The following is a 25,094-nucleotide window of genomic DNA, read 5'->3' on the forward strand; positions in this document are numbered from 1 at the left end:
TATGTATGTTGTTAATTAGTCTTCCTCCAATCTTGATGTTTCATTCTTGTTCAGATAGTCTAGCTTCTCAGGTAATTTGCTCAGCATACAGACTGAAGAGGCTGGTGAAAAGATACAACCCTGATGCACACTTTTCCTGGTTTCAATCCATAAATCCCCTTGTTCTATCTAAATGACTGTTGTTAGGTTTATATTCAGGTTGTGTGTAAGTACAATTAAGTATTCCAGAGTTACCATTATTTGTAATGGTATCCATAATTTGTTATGATCCACACTGTCAAATACCTTTGCATAGTCAATAAAACACAGGTAAACAGCTTTCTTGTATTCTCTCTTTTCAGCAAAGATCCATCTGAGATCAGCAATGATATCCTTCATTCCATATCCTCTTATGCTTCTGGCGTGAATCTCTGGCAGTTCCCTATCCATCATGTATTGCTGCAACTGTTTTTGAATTATTTTCAGCAAAATTTTACCTGCCTGTGATATTAATGGTATTGTTTGATAATTTCCACATTCTGCTTAGTATGTTCACAAATATAGATCACTTAAAGTCAGTTAGCTAGGAAGCTGTTTTCCAAATTTTGTGGCATAAATGAGTGAATGCTTCCAGGGCTGCATCAAAATGCTAAAACATCTCAATTGGTAGTCCTTCCATTCCTGGAGCCTTGTTTTTCACAAATGCATTCAATGAAGCTTGGACTTCTTTCAATACCATCAATTCTTGATCACATGGTACCTTCTGAAATTGCTGAACATCAACCATTTCTTTTTGGTACAGGTACTGTGTATATTCTTTTCTTCTTCTTTTGAAGCTTCCTGCATCAATATTTTTCTATAGAATCTTTTGATATTGCAAATCAAAGCTTGAGTTTTTTCTTCAGGTTTTTCAGCTTGAGCAATGCTGAGGATGTTCCTCCCTTTTTGGGATTCTAGCTCAAGATCTTTGCACACTGCATTATACTTAGTCTTACCAAGCCACTCTTTTGAAATGATCTATTCAGCACTGTTACTTCTTCATGTATTCCATTTGTTTTAGTTAGTCTACATGCAGGAGCAAGAGTTAGAATCTCTTCTGACATCCATTTTGGTCTTTTCTTCCATTCTTGTCTTTTTAATGACCTATTACTTTATTCATTTATCAGGTCTTTGATGTCATGCCACAACATGTCTGTCCTTAGGTGAGTACTGTTCAAAATGTCAATAATCCTGAGATGGTCTCTAAATTCATGCAGGATATACTTTTGGTGAACTTTGGCTCTTACGGACTTATTTCAATTTTCTTCAGCTTCACCTTCAACTTGATGTTGTTGTTGTAGGTGCTGTCAAGTCATCTCCAACCCAAGTGACCCTATGCCAGGAGAACAAAACACCTCCTGGTCCTGCGCCAGCTCCATAATCCTTGCTATACTTGAGCCCATCACCCAGTCACTGTATCAATCCATCTCATTGAGGGCCTTCCACTCTTTCTTCGACCTTCCACCTTACCAAACATGACATCCTTCTCCAGAGAATGTTCCCTTCTGAAAACATGACCAAAGTAGGTGAGACAAAGTCTGGCCATTCTCGCTTCCAAGGGGAATTCTGGCTACACCTCCTCCAGGACAAATTTGTTAGATCTTTTAGCATGGGGCTAAAATAGCCATGGGGCAATTTCAGCATTCTTCACCAGCACCACACCTCAAAATCAACAACTTTTCTTTGGTCTTCCTTATTCATTTTCCAGCTCTCACATGCATATGAAGTGATTGAAAATACTATGGCTTGTGTCAAGTGCACCTTAGTCCTCGAGGAGAAATCTCTGCTCTTCAATACTTCAAAGAGGTCCTTTGCAGCCAATTTTCCCAGTGCAGTACATCATCTGATGTCCTGACTTCTGCTTCCATCAGGGTAGATTGTAGAACCAAGCCATATGAAGTCTTTGACAACTTCAATCTTTTCTCCATTCATCATGATGCTGCTTATAGCTTGTGATGATTGGAGCTGTGTGTCAACTTGGCTGGACCCCAATTCTGTGTGGTTGTTCCCATGATGGGATCAGATGACTGTGTTTTGAGTGGCCAGTCTGCCCAAGGGGAGTTTCCCTAGGGGTGTGGCCTGCTTCCAGGATAACCAGGGACATCCTGGGAAGAGACACATTCTTTGAGGGATTGGAACCCTGGTGTGCGGACTACAGACTTCCATGAGTGAGCAGTCCACCGCTCAGCCTGGATATCTTGGATTCATCTTTTGTTGGAGTCAACAACCAGTGTACTGCCTGCCAGCCTTGAATCTCTCAGCCCCCTGTGCTTATGAAAGCTAAAGCGTTTCCTCCAGAGACTTGGACTTGTCGGCTTGGACTTGTAGGCTTCTATACGCTTGTGAGCCATTTGCCTAAGATAAATTTCTCTCTCTCTCTCTCTCTCTCTCTCTCTATATATATATATATATATATATATATATATATATATATACACACACACACTTTGCTGGTTTTTGTGTTTCTCTGGAGAACCCAATCTAACACATAGCTCTAGTTGTGAGGATTTTTGTTTTCTTTATATTGAGATGTAATTCATACTGCAGACTATATTCTTCAATCTTCATGAGTAAGTGCCTTAAGTCATCCTCACTTTCAGCAAGCAAAGTTGTGTCGTCAGCATATCACAGGTTGTTAATGATTCTTCCTCCAATTCTGATGCCACATTCTTCTTCATATAGTCCAGCTTCTCATATTATTTGCTTAGTATAGAGATTGAATTAAAAATTTTGAAAGGGTACAACCCTGACACACTCCCTTCTTGATTTTAAACCATGCAGTGTCCCCTTGTTCTGTTTTAATGACAGCATCCTGGTTTATATACAGGTTCCTCATGAGCACAATTAAGTGTTCTGGAATTCCCATTCTTATCAATGCTACCCATAATTTGTTATGATACACACAATCAAATGCTTTTGCATAGTCAATAAAACACAAGTAAACATCTTTTTGGTATTCTTTGCTTTGAGCCAAGATCCATCTGGCATCAGCAATGATATCCCTTGTTCCATGTCCTCTTCTGAATCCAGCTTGTATGTCTGGAAGTTTTCTGTCAATACACTGCTGCAACCGTTTTTGAATTATCTTCACTAAGATTTTACTTGCATGTGATATTAATGATATTGTTTGATAATTTCCACATTTTGTGGGATCTCTGATAGTGTAGTGCCTAAGGCATTTGACTGCTAACCAGAAGGCTAGCAGTTCAAACCCACCAGCCACCCCTCAGAGGGAAGGTTGGGCAATCTCCTTCCTTCTGTAGTGCTACTGCCTCAGAAATCCAAGGAGGAGTTGTCAAGATCTCACTCGACAGTAGTGAGTTATTTTTTGAGTGGGATCACCTTTCTTTAGAATGGGTACAAATATGGATCTCTTCCAGTCAGTTGGCCAGGTAGCTGTCTTCCAAATCTCTTGATATAGCCGAGTGAGTGCATCCAGCAGGGCATTCGTTTATTGAAACGTCTCAATGGGTATTCCATCAATCCCTGGAGCCTTGTTATTCACCACTTCCTTCAGTGCAGCTTCGACTTCCTTCAGTATCATTGGTTCTTGAGATATGCCACCTCCTGAAATGGATAAAGATCGACGAGGCCTTTTGGTACAGGGACTCTGCGTATGCCTTCCATCTTCTTTTGATGTTCCCTCCATCATTCAATATTTTGTCCATAGAGTCTTTTAATATTGCAACTTGAGGCTTAAATTTTTTCCTCAGTTCTTTCAGCTTGAAAAATGCTGAGCCTGTTCTTCCCTTTTTGTTTTTTAACTCCAAGTCTTTGCAAATTTCATTACAGTAATTGGCTTTGTCTGCTCAAGCTGCTCTTTGAAATCTTTGGTTCAGTTCTTTTATATTGTCATTTCTTCCATTTGCTGTAGCTACTCTCCACTGAAGGACAAATTTCAGAGTCTCTTCTGACATCCATTTTGGTCTCCTTTTTTTCTTGTCTTTTTAATGACCTCTTGCTTTCTTCATGGATGATGTTCTTGATGTCATCCCATAATACTTCTGGTATTCAGTCACTGTTGTTCAATGTATCAAGTCGATTCTTTAGATGGTCTCTAAATTCAGGAGGGATATATTCAAAGTAATATTTCGGCTCTCATGGACTTATTTTAACTGTCTTCAACTTCAAGTTGAACTTGCAGATAAAGAGTTGATGGTCTGTTCCACAATCAGCTCATGGCCTGGTTTTGGCTGAAGATATTGAGCTTTTCCATAGCCCGTTACCACAGATGTAGTCAATCTCATTCCTGTGTATTCTGCCTGGTGAAGTCCATATGTATAGCTACCATTTGTGTTATTGAAAAAAGGTATTTGCAACAAATAAGTCGTTGGTCTTGCAAAATTATATCATGCGATCTCCAGTGTTATTCTGTCACCAAGGCCAAATTTTCCAACTACTGGTCATTCTTCTGTTTCCAACTTTTGCATTCTAGTCACCAGTGATAATTAGCACATTTTATTGCATGTTTGGTCAATTTCAGACTGCAGAAGTTGATAAAAATCTTCAATTCCCTCATTTTTGGCTTTGGTGGCTGGTGAGTAAATTTGAATATTAGTATTAACTGGTTTTCCTTGCAGGCATATGGATATTATCCTATCCCTGTAGCACTGTACTTCAGTACAGATCTTGAAACATCCTTTGCGATGATGAATGCCGTGCCATTCCTCTTCAAATTTTCATTCCTGCATAGTAGATCATATGGTTGTTTGATTGAAAATGGCCAAAACCAATCCATTTCAGCTCACTAATGCCTAGGATATCAATCTTTATGTGTTCCATTTCATTTTTTGACAACTTACAATTTTCCTAGATTCATACTCCATACATTCCAGGTTCTGATTACTAATGGATGTTTGCAGCTGTTTCTCCTCAATTTGAGTTGTGCTATGTCAGCAAATGGAGGTGCCGAGAGCTTTACTTTATCTGTATCATTAAGTTCAGTTCTATCTCTGAGGAGGCAGCTCTTTCCCAGTCATATTTTGAGTGCCTTCCGACATAAGGGGCTCGTCTTCCTACACTGTATTGGACAATGTTTCTGGACTACTCATAAGATTGCCCAGTGATGTATCAGACAGTGGTTCTCTGCTATTCATAAGGTTTTCTCTGGCCACTTTTTGAGGAGTGGATGTCCTCTTCCTTCTTCCTAGCCTGTCTCAGTCTGTAAGCTGTGTTGAAACCTGTGCACCATGTGCAACCCTGCTGGTGTTTGAAACACTGGTGGGACAGCCTCAAGCCTCACAGCAACACACAAGTCACCACATTATGACAAACGGACAGACAAGTTTGTATCCCTTAGCTGTTTGAACCCTCTCTTCCCTCCCCTTACCTGGATCCTGTGGCTCTTTCCCCCTTCCTGGCCTTGAGATGCAGCCTGTCTCCCTCCCCTTACTGGATCCCATGGCTCTGTCTTGTCCTGGCTCTTCTCCCACTTCCTGCCTCTTGGGGTGGGGCCTTGTCTCCCTCCACTTACCTGCATCCTGCAACTCTGAGCATATGAATAACTGATGGTATGTTCCACAGTCAGACCCTGGCCTTGTTCTGACTGATGATATTGATCTTCTTCAAGGTCTCTTTCTACAAATGTAGTCAATTTGATGCCTGTGTATTCCATTCAGCAAAATGCACATGTATAGTCACTGTTTATTTCATTGATAAAAGGCTATTTGCAATGAAGTCATTGGTCTTGCAAAATTCTAACATGAAATCTTTGGCAATATTTCCACCACCAAGGCCATAGTTTCCAACTACCAATCCTTCTTTGCATCCAACTTTTGTAACCCAATCACCAGCAATTATAAACACATCTTGATTGCACATTTAATCACTTTCTGACTGCAGAAATTGGTAAATATTTTCAATTTCTTCATTTGCACTGGCATTTGTGGCTGGTGTGTAAATCTGAATATAGTCCTATTAACTGGTCTTCCCTGTAATCATATGGAAATTATCCAATCACTAACAGCCTTGTATTCCAGGGAAGAGCTTGAAATGTTCTTTTGGGTGATGAATGCAATGCCATTTCTGTTCAATTTGTCATTCCCAACATAGTATACCACATGATTGTCTGATTCAAACTGGACAATAACAGTCCATTTCAGCTCAGTAATGCCTAGGATATTAACCTTGATGCATTCCACTTCATTTTTAATGACTTCTGATTTTCCTAGATTCATACTTCATATATTACACATTCTAATTATTAATGAGTGATTGCAGCTGTTTCTTCACATTTTAAGTTGTGCCACATCAGCAAATGAAATTCCTGGTAGCTTTACTCCATCCAAGTTTTTAAGGTCAACTCGATTTTGTGGAGACAGCTCTTCTCAGTCATATTTTGAAACTGAGGGCATAGCTTCCCACAGTTTATCAGAAAATGTTCTGTTGCTTTTTATAAGGTTTTCACTCACCAATTTTTTAAAGAATTAGATCACCAGGTCCTATTTCCTTGTCTTATTCTGGAAACTCCACTGAAACTTGTCCACAATGGGTGACCCTGTTGGCATTTGAAATACCTGTGTCATAGCTTTCAGCATCACAGCAACATGCAAGCCACCACAATATGATAAACTGACAGATAGTGGTTTGGAGTTATAAAAAGTAATTATCATAATTTCCATCTGACAGGCAAGAAAACTGAGTCTCAGAAAATCTTTTTCTTAAAAACAGCTAATTTTTGGTGAAATGAAGATTGAAATAGAAGTTTTTTTTACACTACATAACACTATTATAGAATACAGGTTGAAGTAGAGTGTAATGTCTACAATAGAAGGACCTCATCTTTTATCATTACTGCATCTCAAACTCATAGAAAGTGTTCAGGATATGACAGGTACTCAGTAAGCAAATATAGTTGAATAGGTGAACGAATGTGAAAAAAACTATTCCTTATGGAAAAATACTCAAGGAGTAGAAAAATATAAAACAAACTCATAATGCAGAAAGGAAAGGAAGATAAAAATAAATAAATATTCTAGGATTTGAGACATAAGTCAATGTCATTTGTGTAAGGCTATGTCTGTTATATTCTTTTGCAGAGTCAAAATGGCATAATATGTTTTAACATAACAGAACATAACACCAACAGAATAAATATTATGAAATGGAAATATACAGGAATTCAGAGAAAGAGAAGACTGAATTGAGCTGGATCAGTTTGGAAAAGTTCATGAATTATATGGGACAAAAATAAGACTTTATATTTGGAAAAATTTCTATACACAAAGAGTAATCATGAAGGAGAACATTCATTATTTTACCCTCCTCTTCAGTACAACATAAAGATTATAGAAGGTGGGTATGTTAATACATTAAGGAAAATTCTTAAATTGCATACTATCAGATAAAAGCAAATTTTTACTCAATAAAGTTATAAGCTATATATATTCATTTCTACCAGCTAGCATAAAAAGGCAACATGTCTAATCACAGTGTTTGATTTTACTCATTGACTGCAATAAAACATAAGATTCTGCAATCCATTAGTGACATGTTTAGTGAAATTGGATTGAAAGTATCTTTTACAGTCCCTGAATTTTATTATTATTATTATTTTCCTATCTGTCTTTAGACAACAGTCTCAACAATGCATGCTGCCTAACCCTTTCAAAGGGATAAAGAAGATTGATTCAGCTGTGTATAGTTACACAAGGATTGGCATTCAAATGATTCAACTGGATACTTGGAATATTACAGCAAACAACTGTTATTTCTCTTTTCTCTTAAGGACAACAGTATCTAAAAAGTTCCTGGAAATATTGTGGATTTGAAGAAAAATGAGCATGGATTTGAGGACACACAGCACCAGGATCAAATCCTGGTTCTGTCAATTACTTGTGTAACCTTCAGTAAATTTCTTGGCTGTAATGAATTTCAGTTTCTCCAACCTGTAAAGTGGAAATGTTGAAGGCTGTTGTAAAGATCCAACAAGGTATCCAACATGTAATGGTTCAACACCTATCTATAAAACATATTCAATAGCTATTTACTTGTTCTTTTATCTTCTCAGTAGCTTGTAATCATTAAGGAAGAGCTTATTTTGGATGAGAGGTGTTTTTTTTTTTGTTTTGTTTTTTGTTTGTTTTGTTTTTGTTTTTTTTTCCTCAAAATATCTATACTTTTAAGAATTCACGAATTTTCAATCCAGAACACAAATATGACTAATATATTCTAAACACATAATATCACTTAAAATAGTTTTACATTTTTCCTTAAATACGTAACACAGTCTTGATTTTTATTATTGCACACTTATACAGTAAGTACTCAAAAAATGTTGACTATCTAAAGAAGCAATACATGTATCAATAATTTCATTATTTTCTTAGTGTAGTTTCAAATGCGCTGGGTTTGTGATAAAGGGATCTAAATTTGAATTCTGGCTCAGCAACTCCTTCCTGTTCCCTTTGGAGAGATTACCTTAACTTTAATTTTCCAAGCCTGAATTTACTTGCTAGTAAACTGGGAAAGCAATATTTTATTGCATATTTTTGTGAAAGTATCTCATATGTAGTAGGTATTCAGTGAAAGTTAGTTGACTCTAAGTCATTATGTTGATGGCTTCTTCAATATAATGAACAGGCACCATTCTGTTGTGCATTTGGAAAATATGCAAATATAAAGAACTAGAGCAAGCTTTCATGCTTCTACTCAGTATGCTATGTATGGTTAAAATGAAATGTACGGGGAAAATTCCATAGAAACTGCTTCTGAATTATATCGTTTTCAGCATAACAAACTGATGCTCCAGTGAACCACTAAAATGTATATAGGAACATCTATTCTTGGATAATTATTTGCTAACCCATCCAGAATTCACAGTTGGATAACTCTTTTCATTTTATTCTAGCCATACTATCAATTATTCCAATATTGTCACTAGTTACTACTTTTTCCATTCCAAATTATGTCATCAATGTTAATCTTCACCCTCCAGCTCCTTCACTAACATTATGTTGTACTTTCTAACCCCTCTTATGTCTTCTCTTCTGTCTCTTTATAATTTTTCCTCTATGATTTGGACAGTTCCTGTGACAACACAATTTCTGTTATCCCTTACTTCTGATGTTGTTGTTGTTATGTGCCGTCGAGTCGGCCCCGACTCATAGTGACCCCTCCTTGGGTTTCTGAGGCAGTATCACTACGGAAGTAGGATTGCCCAACCTTCCTTCCGAGGAGTGAATCAAATCACCATCAGTGTGTTGAGCATCACATTTGGGGTTCCAGTGCTGTTGAATGTTCTGGATCTGTACCTTAATAGCTAAAACCTCTTTTAGTGTTCATATTTGGAGTAATTTGTTTATTGGGCTCAGTAGTAACAACAAATACAAATATATCTGCTGAATTACATTAAAAGTTTAAATAGAATCTTTAAAATACAAAATATATGTTCAATGCATATTGTAAAGAGGGTTCACAAATAATAGGTAGAGCAGAGCAATTTAAATCCATACAAATATCCATCTCAGTAAGTAAATATTGCTAGTAAATTTCAGGTTGAGATTATGAAAGGAAATCAGCATAACATTATTAGCTGCTATAAATTTAACTATGTACTAGGAGGTAATGTGTTAGCATTATCTCGTATAATCCTAGCTCTGTTAGGGAGGTACTGCTTTTCCAGTTCTATAAATAAGGAAATTGAGATTAAGATAGGGTAAGGCATTTGTTCAAGATCACACAGCCAGGAAGTAGAGAAACAGGGACTGAAACTCTGGTCACTCCCATCTGGGCATCTCAACGCATGACCAAAGTCAATGAAATTAAACAATCAAGATAGAAGATAAAGTCCCCTGCATAAGCAAAAGTAACTCATCATATCTATCATTTCATATTAATGATGTGTGGGCAAACAGTTGATCAATGATGTATGCTCAAAGAAAATAGTGGATAGTTGCTCAAAGAGTTATATATTACTTTCTTTAGTGAATACAATAAAACCAAAAACCTCTGACCCCTGTTTTAGGCCAAATTTTAGAGCTACAACCTGTCTTATAAAATAATTATAGATGGCCTAGTATTTGGAAAAAGGCAGGTCTGGTGGTGCAATGCCTAAGCATTAAACTGCTAACCAGAAGGTTGGTGGTTCAAATCCACCAGCAGCTCTGCAGAAGGAAAACTTGGCAATCTATTTCCGTAAAGATTTTCCACATTGGAAACCCAGTTGTGGTTGATATGAGCTGGAGTTTGTTTGTTTTTGGTAATACTTGGAAGAAAAACATGCACTCAATAAAATGATCCTGAGAAATAACAACAATGCTATGCAGCATTTATTGATCCCTTACTGTGTGTCAGGAAGGCATTAGACTGAAACACTACATGTATCATCATATTTATTCTCACAGAAATCTTAGAGGAAAGTTCTAGCTTTTCTATTTTAAAGGTGAAGAATCTGAAGCTTAGACAGCACTGTCTCCAGAGTCACTACCAGTCACTAGAGGCTTAATCCTATGATTTTATGAAACTAAAATATTTGCTCTTCCTTAGGTTTTATAAGGATGTGGTAGAATGAATAAGCTTCCTGATTAAGAATTTTAGGCAGGTTTCTCCAGACAAAATGGAATTGTGTCACATTGACTTGTGTTGGTAATAGGAAGGACTAGATTATTGGGATTTAAAAAAAAAAGAAATATAAATCGACTACATTGAAATTTAGAAAAAGAAGAATACATCCTATAGTGTCAAGTATGGCAAGAACAGTGCTACTAACAGAATATCTTCAAAGATTTAAAAATATGATTTTAGAAATTCAATTTGTACAATGTACATTATTTCATCATGGGAAGCATATAGGTTCAGGATTTTTCTGATTATTTAATGAAGTATATGAAATAAAATGTATTTCCTCTCATTGTAGTTCTACCATTTAGTATAGACTTCATTGTAAGTCATCCCAGTGATTTAAAGGAGCTTTGGGTGCTGTAGTGGTTAAAGCATTTGGCTGCTAACTAAGAGGTCAGCAGTTCTAATCCAGCAGCTGTTCTACAGAAGAAAGATGAGATGATTTGCTTCCATAAAGATTTATAGCCTTGCACATTCAATGGGGGTCACTTTGAGCCTGAATCTACTGGAAGGCAGTCAGTTTGAGTTTTAATGATTTAAAGCTTCAGATAATTTGATTAGAAGTCACTGATATACCATATTTTACTCTCTCCTATTTTTCCTCACTGCTTCCCTCTATCTTCCATTCCTTCACTCAACATTTAGGTTTTCAGAACAAATTATAAGCCAAGGTCTATGTTAAGCAGTAGAGATAATATTTAATCCCATTATATATTCATATGATCAATTACCCAAGATATTAATGTGAAAAAAAAGGTTTCTTAGGAATCAAATATACCTAAATAAATTCTAAGAAATATTTTATCAATAAGATTAGGAAAAGACTGTGGTTCCTTTGATTTATTAATTTAATATCTGTATGTAATAGGATGTAATGTTGTTGGAGAGATGATACAAACAATACTCTCTTGCCTTCTAACCAACTACAGTGCTTATACGTTCACATATCTCATTAGTTCACTTAACATCTCTAAATTCAATTTAGTTGCATGATAGGAAAGGGGTTTCTGAAGATACCAGAACACACATTTCCCATGGCCCAATAAATCATCCAAATTTTTAATGTTTTCAGGCAACAGCTATAGTTTTAAAGAAAGCCTAACATGTAGTGTAAGCATGGGCACTAGACCCATGTGTAGAAGATGTTGTATTATTCAATAAAGAACAATTTAGTTGTAGATGGAAAAGGGTTATAAATATCTTCCTTAAACTGAGCAGGCGCTCTGGTGGTGTAGTGCCTAAGGCATTTGACTGCTAACCAGAAGGCTGGTGGTGTAAATCCACCAGCCACTCTTGGGAAGGAAGGTTGGGCAATCTACTTCTATAGTGATACTGCCTCCAAAACTCAAGGAGGAGTCACTATGAGTCAGATCTGACTCCACAGCAATGAGGTTTTTTTTTTCTTTTTTAGTTTAAACTGAGCAAACTGCCCGTTATTCGGAAAGTACAATAATGCATTGGCTTCTGCTCAAAAGATCATCATTTAATGCTGACAACACTGCCAAATTCCTCCTTTCCTCTAGTCTTCTTTTCTCAGAGGAAGTGATTAAGAGATCAATTCCCAATCCGGCTAGATGCTTAAGAGCATCAAAGGTCCTCTGTCAGGATTCAGAACTTGATATGGCTTAGAAACCACTATGCTAATAGATAACCTCCTCAACATTATAAATCAAAGCCATATGGCCACATTAAAATTCTATCAGCTAGTATCAATACCCTGAGGTTTATAAAGTACTGTTGACCTACCTCTGGGAGATGGTTGGAATGATACAAAAATTCTGCTCTGGTTTGGGGCATGTAGCTGCTTTCACAATTGAGAGTTATTCATCCATGGCAAATAGCTAATTCTCTCTAACTCTATATCTTTATTGATTTTGTTTAATTGAAACCTTAGGAGAAGGGAAGAGAAGTCTTCATGAGTTGAGGTGGAAACAACAAAAAAAAAGAGTTAGGAGGTCAAAACAGACATGTTGGCATTTTGAACAGTTCCTGTTCTCTGATAATTATACTGATTATAACTGCAAAAGGCAAAAGTCTTCCTATGTAATTTAAAATCTTATATTCTCTGAAAATTAAACCACATTTCTAAGCTTTATAACAAATATATCATTGAATTTCAAAATTTTCACAGCTGCAACCCACAGTAAGGAAAAATCTGTGCTAAAGGGGCAAGGTGGCAGCATCTTCTGACCTCCTCTAACTCCATAAGAGGAAGACAGAATCACCATCAGCAGCATAAGGCCTATTTTTACAAGCCCAGACATGCTGCCACCCTCCGGCCCTCCTACTAACTTGTCACTAACCGTTCCTCCTGCGGCACCCACCACCTCTCTGCTGTGTTCGATAATTTGTGGCAGTGGCCACAGAGAACTCACAGATTATGGAGTTTATTAAGGAAGCAACAGGCTACAATTCAAGTTCAGGAACATGTTCAGTCTCTCAGCAGGCCGTCTCTCTCAGCAAGCCATCTCTCTCAGCAGGCTATCTTTCTCAGTAGCATATTTCTCTTTCTCTCTCAGCAGTATATCTCTCTCATATCTGTCTCTCAGCAGCATGTCTCCTCTAGCACGATGTCTCTTTCAGTAGCATGTCTCTCTCAGCTGGCAGTCAGAGAGCCTCCCTTCTGCCTCTTGGAGGGCTCACTATGAGTTTGGCAGAGTGGCAAAACCAACCAATACCAACATCAGAATTCTACACGCCTGACAGAGAATGAACTTCCGAGAAGATTGCTTCCTGCTGCTCCAACAGAAATGCGCCAGTTAGATAACTTTAACAATCAGCTGTGGTTGTGTTGTTATGTACCATCGAGTCAGATCCAACTCATTGCAACCCCTCCTTGGGTTTCTGAGGCAGTATCACTACAGAAATAGATTGTCCCATCTTCCTTCCGAAGAGTGGCTGGTGGGTTTGAATTGTCAGCCTTCTGATCAGCAATCAAGGGCGGTGGGTTTGAATTGTCAGCCTTCTGATCAGCAGTCAAGGGCCTTAGCCACTATGTCAAAGTGGAAGTTATTAACACTATGGCTAGAAAAGCCACATCATGATTTACTACACCACAGGACACCCCCTGGTTTTCTAGCCATTATCTCTTTTATACTTAAAATTAAATCCCCTTCATCATTAGTTTGAGAATAACCCCACACATGACAGTGTGTAAGCCAGCCACTTCATGCTTTCATCTACCCCCACTTTAGATAGCCAATTTCTAATTTTACCATCCTTATCAAACCAGTACTCTGAAGAGACAAGTATGTTCTTTTCTCACTGAACAATCTTCTGTTCTGCTTGGAAACTTTGGGCATCTGCATACACAAACAAGCAAAGTCCAGCCTAGTGCAAGCCATCAAATCACAGCAACTTAACACTAGCTCAGTGTCAAACATCTTCCTCTTCTTTTGCTTGGGTTCTGGTCAGCTCAGCCCTAGCCATCCCAGCTAGGTCATGGGTTCCAGCTGCCAAGTTTGGGAGTCACACTCTTCCCTTCACTTCAGACCAGCAAGCACCTTTTCTCTTTCATCCTCAGTCCTCAGGGACTATTTCCACACAGCTCCTTCACTTTAGACTAGCCAGCCTTTCCTCTCACCCCTAGCCTCCATGGTCTAGGTCAAAGAGTATAAAACTTGGCCTGTTTCTTCACTGCTGCACTTTCCCCATTTCTACTCAAGTGGACCCAGGTGGTCACAAGCTTCCTTTAATTTCCAGTCCTGGAAGGGGTTTCTCTCATGAACCAGGCTTTCTTGCCTGGATACAGGGAAAGCCTAACTGCTTGCTTGGAATTCAAAAAGCCAAACAGTCTTTTTTTTTTTTTTTTTTTCTCTTCAGGCCCTTTCTTCAAATGCAAATCTTCTGTTCTCTCATTAGTTCTAGGTGGGTCTTTTCAAATGCAAATTTTATCACTCAGCAGGTTCTGGGTGGGACTCAGGTTTCTACCTAAACCACCTATACTCTACACACAAGGTTTGAAACAAAGGGCTGTCTTTCTTCTGGACAAATTCTATTTCCCCTTTTAACATATCCAATCAAGTACTGGCTGAAGGAAGACTTATGGTTATTCATACCTTATAATCATTTCTAACCTACAAATAAGTGAGAGAACATTCAATATCCATAGTACATTCAGATAAACACACAATCCAAAACACATGATCCTATTTAAGACATTACAGTTTTATCTCTTCACCTTCATTATCTTCCCATTCTATGTATATGACCTTGGGCCTTTGGCTAGGTGTAACCAAAAGCCCTAGGCTCTGAATCAATTATCTCTTTTAATAGGTAACACTATCCAAAGTAACCATCTAAGAATCCATAGTTTCACGTCCCAGGTCCCTTTCTTCTTCTTTTCTTTCTTTCTTTTTTTAAACAAAGAGCCATGCTTCTATGATTCTGGAGCCACTGCAACAAATCCCACCCCACTCCTGGTACCAACTGCAAAAGGGGCAAGGAGTTGGCTTCTTCTGACCTCCTCTAACTCCACAAGAGGAAAACAGAATCACTATCAGCAGCCCAAGGTCTGTTCTTATGAGGCTAGACATGCTGCCACCCTCCAGCACTCTTACTAACCTTGACACCAACCATTCATCTCCTGGCACCCACCACCTCCCAGCTGGGTTCAATAATTTGCTGCAGTGGCCACACAGAACTCACAGATTATGCGGTGTTGGGGGAGCTCTGGTAGCATAGGGCCTAAGGCACTCGACTGCTAACCAGAAGGCTGGCTGTTCAAACCCACCAGCCACTCCTCGAAAGGAAGGTTGGGCAATCTACGTCCCTAGTGATATCACCTTGGAAACCCAAGGAGGGGTTGCTATGAGTCAGATCCCACTTGAGGGCACATAACATCAACAACAACATAGGGTTTATTAGGGAAGCAAGAGGCTACAATTAAAGTTCAGGAACACACTCAGGCTCTCTAAGCCACCTGTCTCTCTCAGCAGACTGTGTCTGTCAGTCTCTCTCCGTAGCACATCTCTTTCTCTCAGCAGTGTGTGTCTCTCGCATCTCTCTCAGTGCATCTCTCTCCTGTCTCTCTCTCAGCAGTGCATCTCCCCCAGCAGCAGCACGTCTCTTTTAGCAGCACGTCTCTCTCAGCTGGCAGTCAGAGAAACTTCCTTCTTCCTCTCAGAGGGCTCACTTTGAGCCTGGCAGAGTGGGAAAACCAACCAATTCCAACATCAGAATTCTATACACCTGAGAGAGAGTGAACTTCCCAGAAGATTGGTTCCCGCTTCTCCAACAGAAACACACCAGTTGGATAACTTTAACAATCAGCTACTCAGTTGCTCATGGCAAAGTGGGAGTTACAAACACTATGGCTAGAAAAGCCACACCGTGTAGTTTATTACATTGAAATCTAAAATCTTAACATAGGTTCACAATATACACATAAAATGAAATTTTAATTAAAAATACATACCTTCATTATGAGAATTGTCTTCAGATTGTCTAATATTTTATTTAAAAAAAAAACTTCTAGTATTCAATACATTTCTTTAAGATCCACTAGTAGACTGTTCTGCAATTAAAGACAATGAACTATTTCACATATGTGTCTTGACACCCTTCTAAGACTTCTGGAGGAATTATTTAAAGCAGAGAATTTTGACATATAGAGTCAATAAAAAGTACTTTATTACTGTCATCCTGCAGATTCTACCGAGTATTAAAGATACTGTAATGATTAAAATATGAGATAATTACTAAAATACACAATGCATTTATTCCTTCACTTATCCTTCCCTTCATTCATTAATTCAAAAATGAATGGATGTTGGCCTGATATATGCCAGGCTCTCTGCAAAATCCTACAGATATACTAATAAACAAAATTCGTGGACTTTACACACTCAGATGTTTTACCAATTAAAACTAATACAGCATGAATAGAAAATGTGTTCTGACAAAACTTAAAAAAAATTATAATTTATTTCTTCAATATCTTGTAATACTACATTTTTTCCCTCTAATAAGTAAGCAGTGGAGTAATTAAAATCTAATTTGACGATAATTATGCCTATGTAGAAAAAGCATAGATTTCACTTTTTATTAGTATGGAAGTTCTTGTTTCCACTGGTGAGCTTGAAACACAAAAAACCTGTGAAAAAACTGCATGTGATACAATTTTAAATTCCCTCTATACAAGCCAAGGGAGCTTTGGTAGCATAGTGGCTAAGGCACTTGACTGCTAACCAGAAGGCTGGTGGTTCAAACCCACCAGCCACTCCTTGGAAGGAAGATGGGGCAATCTACTTCCGTAGTGATACTGCCTCAGAAACCCAAGGAGGGGTCACTATGAGTCAGGTCCGACTCCACGGCACATAACAACAGCAACAACATACAAGCCAAAAGGCAGGTAAAATGATGCTATCAGGAAAAAAATAGAGCAATGAATTATATTTTCTCTTTTCCGTAAAAAAGTGTCAATGGTAATCTTTAATGGATTAACAAACCTTTGGGAGGGCAGAGATTAAGTATTTCAACTTCCTTCCTGTGGTAGTTAAGGTTGTGTTTCAACTTGGCTGGGCCGTGGTTTTGTGTGTTCGGCAGCTGCATATAGTGATTCTCCATGATGAGATTATAACTACCAACACCGTGGAATGTGCTCAAAAAAAAAAAAAATCTCCCTGCAGTCAAGTCAGATCTGACTCATAGCGACCCCTCCTTGGGTTTCCGAGGCGGTATCACTACAGAAGCAGATTGCTCAACCTTCCTTCTGAGGAGTGGGTAGTGGGATTGAACCACCAGCCTTCTGGTTAACGGTCAAATGTCTTAGGTACTACGCCACCAGAGCTCCTGTCGAATGTGCTGGGAGTACCTAATCAGTTGAAGAGGAATTGACTTCAGGGTGTGGCCTGCTTCCAGTATATAAGGATAAAAACTTTGGGAAAAGTCTACAGCTCTTCCGAACATTTGGATACTGCATTTGGTTGAGTCTTCATCTCTAGTTCCTGCATTTGAACCAGAGGCCTGCTGTGTTTTCTGTTGATCTTGGGATTGTGCCATTTAACCTGCTGATCTTGGGTTGGTCAGTCTAAGCAGCCATCAGCTGCCTGAGTTAATAGAAGCATCTAGCTCCGGTGGGCCTGGAACAGAGGCAAAGCTGAAGCCCAAAGTAGAGGGTCTTCACCCAACCTATAGAGCTGGTACTCTGAATTTAGACATTTAATCTCCTAAACTGGAAAAGAATAAATTCCTGTCTGTGAAAGCCATCAACTTGTTATATTTCTGTTATAACAGCATTATAGAACTTAGAAATAAAACATGCCAAGCTCACTACCATCAAGTTGGATCCGATTCATAGCGGCTCCTCCTTGGGTTTCAGGGGTGGTATCACTACAGAAGTAGATTGCTGGAGGAGTGGCTGGTGGGTTTGAAACTCCAGCTTCTGGTTAGAAGTCAAATGCCTTCTGGCACTATGCCACCAGAGCTCCTAGAGAACTTACTCTCCTTTCAATTTAGAAATTCTCTCCAGAGCATCCCTGAACACGTCATTTCATTAAAGAGGTTTCAAACTAACCTCTTTTATGCAAAATTGTACAGATACATAACAAAAGTAGGACTAGATGATGAGCACTTGCTTACAATTAAGCAGACACTTACATAAGGGTCTTTCTAAGAAAGTGTTTATGGAAGGTAGGGGGATTTATCATCTAGGACTCAGCTTAGAGTGAGGGAGTAGGAAAAAAAAGAAAAAAAAACATTCCACTTTTGAAGCTTCCCTTAGCTCTTCTATGTAAGTTATGTGATGTGTATAACTTTAATTTATGCCATTTTGAAACAGGAATATGGTAGGAAGGGATTTGATTTCTAATCATAGAATCCAATTGGTCTCAGAGCCTAATTCCTACAATGGCCAAAGACTTGAATCATGAACATTGTTATGGTTATATACTTCATAAGAATCCAGAAACTTTGATTAGCTCCTCAGGTATTAAGCTACATTCAAGAAAAATGTTTAATACCTATTGATTTCAATAAGCAGCACTGTAGGAATTGCCTCAGTATTTTCATCACACACTCACAAGCAGATTCTAGCCCTAGTTCTCTTTTATATAGTCTAAAGAAGACACTATATTATTGAATCATGTCAATATGTATTCATCAATTTATATATTCCCACCCATAGCAACATTATGTATTTTATCTACTGAAATTATGTATTCAATTGTATATTTAATTCCATATTTATAACTTTGATTAATTTTTCTTACCATAAGCTAAATGTAGAAAAAGCCCCAGTGTATTCTTTGTAGTATGCCAAAATGGTGTTATGCCTATGTCCTTAAGCAATTATTATCTACAGTGTTAGTATTTAACAATTATAATGCTATGGGAAAAGTAGTTAATCAACTATAATGAAAATCACTGCAACTGTTATTTTATTATCACGTATCAATCAGTGTTCCACCAGGAAAACATAAACCATGCTGAATATTCAAAATAAAGGGAATTAATTGCTAGGAATTGATTATACAGGGGATGAAGAATAGTTAAACCAAACAGGTCACAGTGAGATAGTTCAGAGGTCAGCAGCAGCAGGAAGCCAATACCACTCTTAGTCTGGACAAAGAGATGGGATAATAACAGAAGTCCAGGGCCCAGCTATCTAGTGGAAATAGGAACAAAGACCCTGCTGAACAGTGCCACAGTAATAAAAGATGTGGAGGAATACTTTGGCCTCTCTCTTCCTTAGGTTTTTCCTTCTACCAAAAGTACCTCCCATTGGCAAACTGCAGCCTGAAGACAGCTGACATAAAAGACTGGGAAATGCAAACTGAAGTATTAGCTCTTCCATAGTCCTTCAATGACATAGAGTACCATAAGTATGAAGAATGGATCTGTTCAGTCAGGCCCAGGATTGACACAGATGATGATTTGAATGTGCTTGAAGACTGATACAGCCACGATTGGCTTACCATTTCTGAATTAAATAAATTGGGCAAAAATAAATTTCAAATCCACCAGCCAATCCTCAAAAGGAAGACTGGGTAATCTACTTCCGTAGAGATACTGGCTCAGAAACCCAAGGAGGGGTCACGAAGAGTCAGAACAGTCTTGATGGCAGTGAATGAATGAGATGCTGTTCATTAATGTAATATATGAAACCAAACCAAACTCACTGCGGGCGAGTCGATTCTTGGGTTTCTGAGGAGATATCTCTATGAAAGCAGATTGCCCAATCTTCCTTCCCAAGAGTGGCTGGTAGGTTTGAACCACCAGCCATCTCGTTAGCAATCGAATGCCTTAGTCAAATGCCAGAGCTCCTAATGTAATATATTGTGTTGTTGTTGTTATGTGCCATCGAGTCGGCCCCGACTCATAGTGACCCCTTCTTGGGTTTCCGAGGCAGTATCACTACGGAAGTAGATTGCCCCATCTTCCTTCTGAGGAGTGGCTGGTGGGTTTGAACCACCAGCCTTCTGGTCAGCAGTCAAGTGCCTTAGCCACTATGCTACCAGAGCTCCTAATGTAATATATAGGTGTGTGTTAAAATACTAAATAATACATTATATTAATACAATAGTTCTGTAAATCACTACGGGTAATTATGCAGCACTTTATTCCATATACTGGTATGTACTTTTCCAAATTGACTCAGTATATCAATCTCTACCCCCTACTTTTTTTTAAGAGGAATAAAAACACCTTCAGAATATTAAAAATATTACTCAATGATACCATTCATGAGCACATAATTTTTTAAATACCTATTCATTTAAATACTACAAACGTCTGTCTATATAGTTACAGTGCATTTGGAACATATGATGCATCGATGTGCCGGAATACCTGCACAAACTATATCTAGACTCTCCCATGATAAACCAAAAGTACAGCAAAATTGATTTCTACTGCTATTGGTAATTCTACATAAATATGTTAATCATTTACTTGAATGTATATAATAGAATACATTTCAAATGAAAACTAATTTATCAAAGTAGCCTCATCAAAAAGGTGAAATATATTGGACAAATAGGTTGAGAAAAAACAAATACTTGCCATATTCACTTCTAAATTTACTTGGAAAACTTTTGTGATTTCCAATGGAAATTTCCCCTCTGTTCTAATCAAAAGTCTTCTTCCTTATTACAATATTGTAAGAGCCCATACAGTTTTGTTGCATTACAATGGAAGAGTTGAGGTCAATTTTGCTAAGGTGAAAGAAGACATCACATTTTAAAAAAGAATCTCTTCCTCATATTGGTTAAAGAACTATAAGCAGAGAATGGGATATTTTGAATTCATATTATCAGGAAGTCAGCTAATAATGCACAAATTCGTAGAGAAGAACTGAATTAGAAATAGACTGAAAGAATTGGCTTAACAATGGTAAGTTTAAAAAAAAAATTGTGCAAGCACTCAGAATATACAAACGAGGATGTTCCTAGTATTGTTTCCAAAGAACATTACATATTTTGGACATATTTACATAACTGTGTTTGTTAAGAAGGTAATAATAAGCATTTTTTTTCACATTGAAGAAAATGCAAGCTTATTTTTTAATCTGAAATTTATGCATTGATCCAGCATAGAGTTACATTACCCTCAATTCTCCAGGTCTAGGAACACTTGCAATAGCAACCAGTGTGGTTCTAGCATTTCTTGTTCTCATCTACTTTATAATATATTAACTCAAATCTTCAGTGTACTACAAAATGCAATTTGAAGACTGGGGAAAAAGTTAATTGCTCTATAAAAAAGGCATTAAGCGTAGTAGCAATCAAAGTCTATATTTAATAAGTTAATGAAAACAATGATACATGTAGCAAATTACAAAAAATATATATCATACTTTAGATATTCATGTGTTTATTTAAATCTAAATAAATAAAGTTAAAGTAAGGGAGCTATCAAATGTCACTATGTTGAATAGGTGTATGATCAAATGTATGATTAAATACTTTATAAAGTCCAAATAGACTAAGTGAATCCTTAAGAGTTTGAACAGTGAATAACATTATTAAAAGTATGGTACATTTTGACATTTAGTATATTGCTTCACTCACCTTAAAAGGCAAGGTTATAATGATAAAGATATTGAAGTTATTAAATGAAATTTTATTATACATCTTTCATTTAAGGAAAACAGAGATGATTTGCAAAATGATAGATGAAGTTAGTAGATGTCAGAAAGGATTTCCCTTGGGTATTACAGCTTCAATTAAGGAAAGTTGTGTTTTTCTTGATTCTTATCTCAAACACAGACATTCTGGCACTTTAGAAATTAAAAATATATCACTTGACATTTAAACTTCTGTTTCATAAATGCAACCACAAACAACAGAGTTGCTGAATGGCATGTTTGCACTTTTATGCCTTAATACTTAAAGTTGCTTGATAAGTGTTGTTGCCACTATTTGCTTTTTATTAAAAATACTTAGAAAAATATTTACATTAAAAAGAAATAGACTATGCTGTAGAACTTGACAAATTATATCATGTAATGCAGTAAACTCTTGATCACAAGGTTCATGTACTTTGATAGGAGGAGATATGTGTTTAAAGGACAGTATTGTCTTTCTTTGTTTTCCAATGAATTAGAGAACAACCTCAAAGGTTAATCTGAGTATCTAAAACAAAAACATAAAATAAAATTTTGTGACATTACTTTTGATGAGAAATATTTACTCTATGAATATGATTCACACACTATGTCTTTAAGCTCTGTCCATATTAGTCTATAAGCACAGTAAATACCAGCTGTAACATTTTTATTAACTTAGTGATTTTTTATATATAAGCTAAATGTTAAGTTAGTTTAAAATCTATGGAAAATTTGAAAACAGGACACTCCTTGAAGAAGTATAAATTCCTTATGGAAATTACTTTCATTAAAAATAATGCAGATAAAATGTTTGCTTTATATGACAAGAAATAATTGTTTATGAAAAATAAATAATTAAAAAAAAGAAAAAAACCTGTAATTGATTGGAAACATAGTTGAAAAGAGATAAGAGTTTCTATTATCTTTTAATAGTTTAAAAGTCAAAACTTCCCTAAAATATCACAAAACTCAAGCACATATCCATATGTATAAATGGATAAGATGCAGTGTACATAAAGTAAACAAAGGCTGCACCAAACCAACAACACTGGAAAGATATTCTTCCTGCATGTTATAGAGAGAAGGTTCACTGCTGGAAGCAATGAGTGAACTAAACATCTCCTAGAAGAAAAAGGTGGGTCTAGCTATTTTAATGAAGCTTAGTATTTACTAAATAGTTCATTAAGAATCAAACTGTCAAAATATATCATCAAAAAGCAAGCACTCTATAAAACCCTTTAGGCTGAAAATGTTAACGCTCATTACAAATATACAGCTAAAGAACATATAGATTGCTACTGTCATGATAGGTGTTTGAAGCCTCTGAAGATAATGTTTCATCCTTATCACTGCTGCTCAAACTTCTAAAACAAACTTAATACAAAAAATGTAAATATGGGTTTAATTTACATCCTTTGTGGTTATGCTTTTCAAAGAGTTCACCACTATTACTAGCAATGAAAAAGTATTTTACTTGGTTAAAAATAATTAGGTTATTTTGTATACATTCAGTGGCATTCTTCGTTTATAGCAAAGACAACATCATGATATAAAAACATGTGCTATTCATTTATATCAGAAAATATATTATTCCACATGAATTTAGACTCATAAGTGTGTATCAGAAGGTGTAAGTCATATACCACACCCACATCATTAAAATTAAAATATGTTGCATGATTCAAACAGAAACATATCCTACTCTCTTTCACTTTAGACATGCTATGTATACTGATTTTGTGTAATCCACACTTACAAGCCAACTACCACCCAGTGGAGAGAAAGGAGATCTTTCAAAGAGATATGAGGTGTGCGTCAGGTGGGGGTGTCAGGAAGAGAAGGGAGGGTCATGAGAAATAAAGGAATAAGAGCATTTAGTCTTGTTTAGATCTAAGCATTGCTGATCATCAATTTATATTTTCTGAAAGGTTTCCAGAAGCTCACTCTGCAGTGTTGCTTGGGGTTGAAATGAGGGTGTTGCTATGGTTGTTCATTAGTGGCAAATCATTTCAGTGCTTAAGCTTAGAGAAAAGAAGGAAAGAGGAGAGTGATAAAAAGGAGTAAAACTGAAAATGGAAGGAGTGAGGAAGGTGGGAAGGGAAGGAATCAAGAGGGAGAGGGCATATATACACATGTGTGAAAGTGACAGAGTGTGGAACAGTGAAAGAGTGTGTGCCTTTTAAACGGTGAAAGAGAATCTAATGTGAAAGTGGATGTTTGAGTATGTAAGTGCCAATGTGTGTGAGGATGTGAGACAGAGAGTATGTGAGGGAGTGTGTTTATGAAAAAGAGATTTGTGAGAGTGAGAAAATGGTACTAGAGGGGGGAAAAGGGAACATGCATATGTGTATGTGACAGGGATGAGAAAGGGGGATGGGAAGTGGGGTAGATAATGGAAAGGGAGTCAAAAGCAGAAGACAAGACACAGAACAGAGAAATTAATGAGGAAGAAAAATGGAGATTGTGAAAAAAGGAAAAGATTGAAGACTGGAGGAAAGGGTGTTAATAGGATCAGAAATTAGAGTGGTGAAGATAAAAGGGTGAGGAAAATCAGGAGACATTTTTAAAAAATAAGGGAGGGAGAGAGAAGTGAGAAAATATAAAATAATTTTTTAAAAAAGTCAATGGAGGGAAAAAGGGAATAACATGGAGAAGATAGGGGAAGAAGAAAAAGATGAGGGAGAAAAGGAAGAAGGGAGGCTAGAGGAAAGAGAACGCTGAAGAAGAAGAAATTGAGTCTAAGTGTTGAAGAGAGAGGGAAAATAAATGGGAGCAGGGAGCGAGCAGTTTGGAAAAACCGCTTATGCTAGTGTAAAATAGAAACAAACCTGATAAACTTGTCAGACTCTCCAAGAGTACCCCATGGCAGTAAAACAGAGACCTTGTGAATTGTTTCAAAGTGGCACCTGCCCCTCCTCCTAAACCTCACACTTCACTCATCCCGGGGCTACTTGGCGTTCTGCAAAGTGCTTTAGCATCACGAGTGCAGCTTGCTACCTGCCCCACCATAAAAGGGCCAGGGTTCTGGGAAGAGTCAGCACCTGGATTTGTTGAGATATGGTCTTTTGATAGTGATCACCACCAGCATTATAACTCGGTTTAAAAAGGCAAGGAAGGCGAAAAGAGAGACAGAAAGATAGACTGAGACAAGTACGAAAAGCACGCCGTTTTTCCTACCTAAGCACAGCCGTATCCCCTTTTCTGACCATCATGTTGTCCACCGCCGCCCAGGGGAAGTCCACACTCTGTCCAGCCGGGAGGCAGGAGGGTAGTAGGCAGCACAGGCTGAGGAGCACCGCCGCCAGCCACTGGTTCGAGCAACAAGCACCCTGCACCAACAGCATCATGTCCATCCCTGCTAAGGCTGCTCACTCTCCAGCAGCTTTCAGCTCGCACTCCCCCACCCCCTGGTGCTGGCGAGTCTTCCCGGGAACCAGGCGGCGCGCCACAGGATTTTTTTTTTTTTTTT

General features: G+C 37.6%; 1 protein-coding gene across 1 annotated transcript in view; it reads right to left on the reverse strand.

The window, feature by feature from the left end:
• NEGR1 (neuronal growth regulator 1) overlaps positions 1–24,978 on the reverse strand; it is a 1,298,229-nt gene extending 1,273,251 nt beyond the window's left edge. Inside the window, exon 1 of the mRNA XM_007948327.2 lies at positions 24,803–24,978. Within this exon, the coding sequence (XP_007946518.1) occupies positions 24,803–24,978 (176 nt within the window). The remainder of the gene's footprint in view (positions 1–24,802) is intronic.
• Positions 24,979–25,094: the final 116 nt, after the last annotated feature.

The sequence above is a fragment of the Orycteropus afer genome, unplaced genomic scaffold (assembly GCF_000298275.1).
Source record: "Orycteropus afer afer isolate SDZICR_OR568_19922 unplaced genomic scaffold, OryAfe1.0 scaffold00213, whole genome shotgun sequence".
In the NCBI taxonomy this organism is placed as follows: Eukaryota; Metazoa; Chordata; class Mammalia; order Tubulidentata; family Orycteropodidae; genus Orycteropus; species Orycteropus afer.